At 34.0% G+C, this 3,872-nt stretch overlaps 1 protein-coding gene across 1 annotated transcript; it reads right to left on the reverse strand.

Moving 5' to 3' along the window:
- Positions 1–1,477: 1,477 nt before the first annotated feature.
- Positions 1,478–3,568, reverse strand: LOC129422830 (C-type mannose receptor 2-like). The gene is made up of 5 exons (XM_073854599.1): positions 3,368–3,568; positions 3,074–3,112; positions 2,644–3,000; positions 2,062–2,406; positions 1,478–1,935 (listed from the first exon to the last, which is right to left on the reverse strand). The coding sequence occupies exons 2-5, from the start codon at positions 3,108–3,110 to the stop codon at positions 1,559–1,561; spliced, it is 1,116 nt and encodes a 371-aa protein (XP_073710700.1). The 5' UTR covers positions 3,111–3,112; positions 3,368–3,568; the 3' UTR covers positions 1,478–1,558.
- Between the last annotated feature and the right edge of the window lie 304 nt (positions 3,569–3,872).

The raw sequence follows: 3,872 nt of genomic DNA on the forward strand, positions 1-3,872 counted from the left end.
TTTTATAAACACACATCAGGAAGGGACCACAATTTACTTAATATATAAATGTAGTGTTCCTCTAAATTTATGCATGGATAATGTAGATAAGACCATCCTGTCTGATAGTATTCTGAAATGGAAGAAAACACTGATTATTTCAGTTGATAAAGGTGATTTACCTCGCCAAAAAGTTGGTAATTAATAAATTCTGAGTTTTATTTCAATGTTTTATTATTTATAACAATGATGGTAATCACAAAGTTAACACTGCATTTATTTTTAGCAGAAGAAACAAATACTATGGAAATGAATGGGTATTGTCAGCTGTGTGCTGATTGATCAAAAGATCTTTTGTGGTCAGTGCGCTGACATATAGCACATAAACAAATACAAATCATCTTTAACTCCTCCTGCAGTCATGCACACAACGAACAAAAGGTAAGAGAATGAAATGAAACAAACTTTAAATAAAATAAAATATGAAAACGGTTTGGTGTCCTTAATTTAATGTGCACCATAGACCAGAAAAAAGTAACCAAAATAATTTTTAAACAACCAAACACAAAATAAACATAAACATTTACAAATAATAAACAAACAAATACAAAACACATCAGAGACAATTAATGACATCATCACATTAATCAATGATATCGAGACATACCCAGAAACAATTAAACATGACAAAAACCAGACCATAAACTAAGGACTACAGAATGACAAACAACTTAAAATAAAAGACTGCGACATTATAAAACACAAAACCTGACACTTAGCCTACATTCTAAACACAAACGGTGCTAAATCGCACTAAAAGTGGTTGTTGGCTCGTAATCATAGAGGAACCATTTTTAGTGCTATAGCAAAGGGTGAAGCATCTATGAAGAACCATACAGGGGCCATATAGCAGCACTATAGCACCACATATGGTACTACACTGGTGATGTATGGCACCAAAAATGAATCCTCCGACTACAAGCCAAGAACCACTTCCAGTGCGATCCAGCACCGCCTGTTTACAGAGTGCATGCTGATCAGTGTTTGCTTTATTTGAAATCTCAACCTTTACTGTGAAAAATGTTGGATGAGTTTATTAAGAGCTGATATTATTCATCATTATTTTACGTAAGTCAACACATGACCTTCATTATATTTCATTACACGATCAGGAAATTCTGTGTCAGAGATTCAACTGAACGATTCTAAAGAGAAGAATCAAATGAATCTACAATCTCATATGATTCACTTAAGATCCTGAAATAAATCACATTTAACTCTGATATGAGCTCATAATCTTTATTAAACACACATTAAACAGAACAGAAGTGACACATCTAATGAGTAAATATCATGAACGTTTACACAATCCTAAAATATAACTAACACATTCATTTTACATACTTCAACAGTTGTTAAAGAAACATAAGAAAATACATTTGTTTTAGTATACATAAATGATTCTAAAATAATGTTTAATCTGTTATATGTGGTTAGGTAAATTGACCCAAATGCTAAAGAACCAAACAAAATGAAAACCAGAAATTTTACAAAGAACTAAGAAAGTGATAGACACAAATTATTTTTCCACATTAATTTTTTTCTTTCTAGTGCAGATGAAGTTGAGTTTGCGAGATTCAGGAATGCTGATCCAGCGAGGATCTCCTCCAGACAGAACTGCTCCAGATTTCACTTTATGGTCACAGTCGTCCACTGCGGTTTCTGGAGCCCAATTCTGATAGCACAGCATCTCTCCATTCACCCAAAACCAAAGACCAACAGCACAGGAGTGACGTAACCCCATCCACAAAGCGTCAGTAGAGGCCCGATCAATCACATCTGTCACCATGAACTGAATCTCCTCTGAATCAACTGAAACCAGATCCACGTGATTCTCTCTGCAGTATCTCAGAGCTTCAGACCAGCTCAGATTCATCTGGATCAATATCAGACTATCTGAACACACAACAAACAACATGAGATCAAAACAAACATACACGACAAACACTGTGGATGAACTGAGATCATTTTAATTATGATGAAACGTCTGTCATCCAACACAAACTGACTTTTATTATTTACCTTCTTGACACACAAAGGTGCGATATTTACTGCATGTCAAGTCATTCCACTGACCCTCCTGATTCATTCTAACCTCTGTACAATCTTCAATACCACCAGCATTATCAGGTTGCTTAGACTGCCAGTATCTGAATCCAGAGTCACTCTTATCTGTCCACTCCCACGAGTCTCTGAACAGACCAATCCAGACTTCAGATATGTTTTTGTCTTTCATGATCTTCTGAATCTGTTGATTCTCAGTCTGATTCCTCACACTGCTCAGATCAGTATGATGCTCTCTGCAGAAGATCTGAGCGGCTCTCCATGATACTGAAGAATCATCAATGATGTGTCCTTTACTGCTCTCTGTTAAAGAAAATAAAGATTGTTTCACGATTTTCTTTGACTCTTATTACACTTTTGTCATGAATTTGAGAGAATAAACTAATCTGAGTGTTTTTAGACACAAGTGTGTAGTTTACTGTAGTTTACAGAAGATTGAATGTGTCAAACATAAACTCACATGATATTTCTTGTAAAGTTTACATCTGATGATGTTTTGTTAAGTGAAGGTTTGATGTAATTTTAGGAAGCTTCACTCACCATTGTAGCAGATAAATCTCATCTTCATATTACAGTCCTGATGAATCCATGATCCATCTCTCATGTAAGCACAATGATCTGGACCATTTGATTCTCCATTATACCAGTTTGTATATTTCACAGGATCACCCTGAGACCACTTCCATTTATAAACTCTTGATCTAGTCAACGCAATCCAGACACCTGAATTCAGATTGATTTTCACACTCTTCATCAGCTGATTCTGGTCATTGATGTTTTTGACTTTGGCCAGATCTGTGTAGTTTTCTCTGCAGTATCTCTGAGCTTCAGTCCAGGTCTTCTTCGTGTTTATATGATGATAGCGGCGCTGAATGCATTCAGATAATGAACAGAGAGCTATGAAAGAAAGAGTTTGAGTTTAATCTCATGAGATAACAAAGCAAACATAAAACCAGAAACTCAAACTCACCAATGCAAAGAAGTCTAAAATATAGGGTTTGAGCCATTTCTGAAAAACAAACACATTGAAAACATCAGATGTTGATAATCACAATAAATTCATTTAAAATGTCTAAACAATTTTAATGTGTAGTAAATTAATATGAGAATATGATATTAAAGCTTGTTATATATCACTGAAGCTGAACTCCTCTTCAATTTTTTATAAAGTTTCATTAGAAGTTTTTGAACATTAAATTAACTCAAAATGTAATTTGTAATATCATAAATATTATTTTAATAAGAATAAATAAATGATGCTTACTCTTGAGTTTGTGTGTTTCTCTTCTGAATCTTCTGTTTCTTTGTTTGTGTGTTTAGATTTTATTATCCTGATCGTTAACACCTCCCATAATATGCAAATTTTTTTGAAGACTCATTTTCATATTTCATTTCTTCTTTTTTCATGAGCAAAAATTACATTGACCACTGATATTGGACCCACCCACTTTTACTGTCTATATTCAGCAAATATGTCACTGAAAGCGTCGTCGGCTTGAGGAACTCCCTTATAAAGGCTGTAGGTAAAACTTATTTTATCTACAGCCATGACTTCCACGCTGCTGCTTCCTCTAATCTAACCTATTCCTCTTTGATCATTCAGAGTCCATATAAATTAAACTCATTTGTTCGTATGTTGCTTTTAAAGGCATGTTGCAGCATTGAGTTAATACACACTGAAAAAAAATATTCATTGAATTTAATGCATTTTTTTAAGGTAAGTGGTTGCAATCAATTTATTTAAGCTACATTTAAACAAAAGTTTTATA

Source organism: Misgurnus anguillicaudatus, chromosome 16 (genome assembly GCF_027580225.2).
Source record: "Misgurnus anguillicaudatus chromosome 16, ASM2758022v2, whole genome shotgun sequence".
NCBI classification, from domain to species: domain Eukaryota; kingdom Metazoa; phylum Chordata; class Actinopteri; order Cypriniformes; family Cobitidae; genus Misgurnus; species Misgurnus anguillicaudatus.

Excerpts from the sequence above, each read along its gene's own strand:
- LOC129422830 (XM_073854599.1), bottom strand. The coding sequence starts at position 3,110 with ATGGCTCAAACCCTATATTTTAGACTTCTTTGCATTG. Across the intron at positions 2,407-2,643 it reads GAGATTTATCTGCTACAATG|AGAGCAGTAAAGGACACATC; the intron begins GTGAGTGAAGCT and ends TTTCTTTAACAG. Across the intron at positions 1,936-2,061 it reads CACCTTTGTGTGTCAAGAAG|ATAGTCTGATATTGATCCAG; the intron begins GTAAATAATAAA and ends TTGTGTGTTCAG.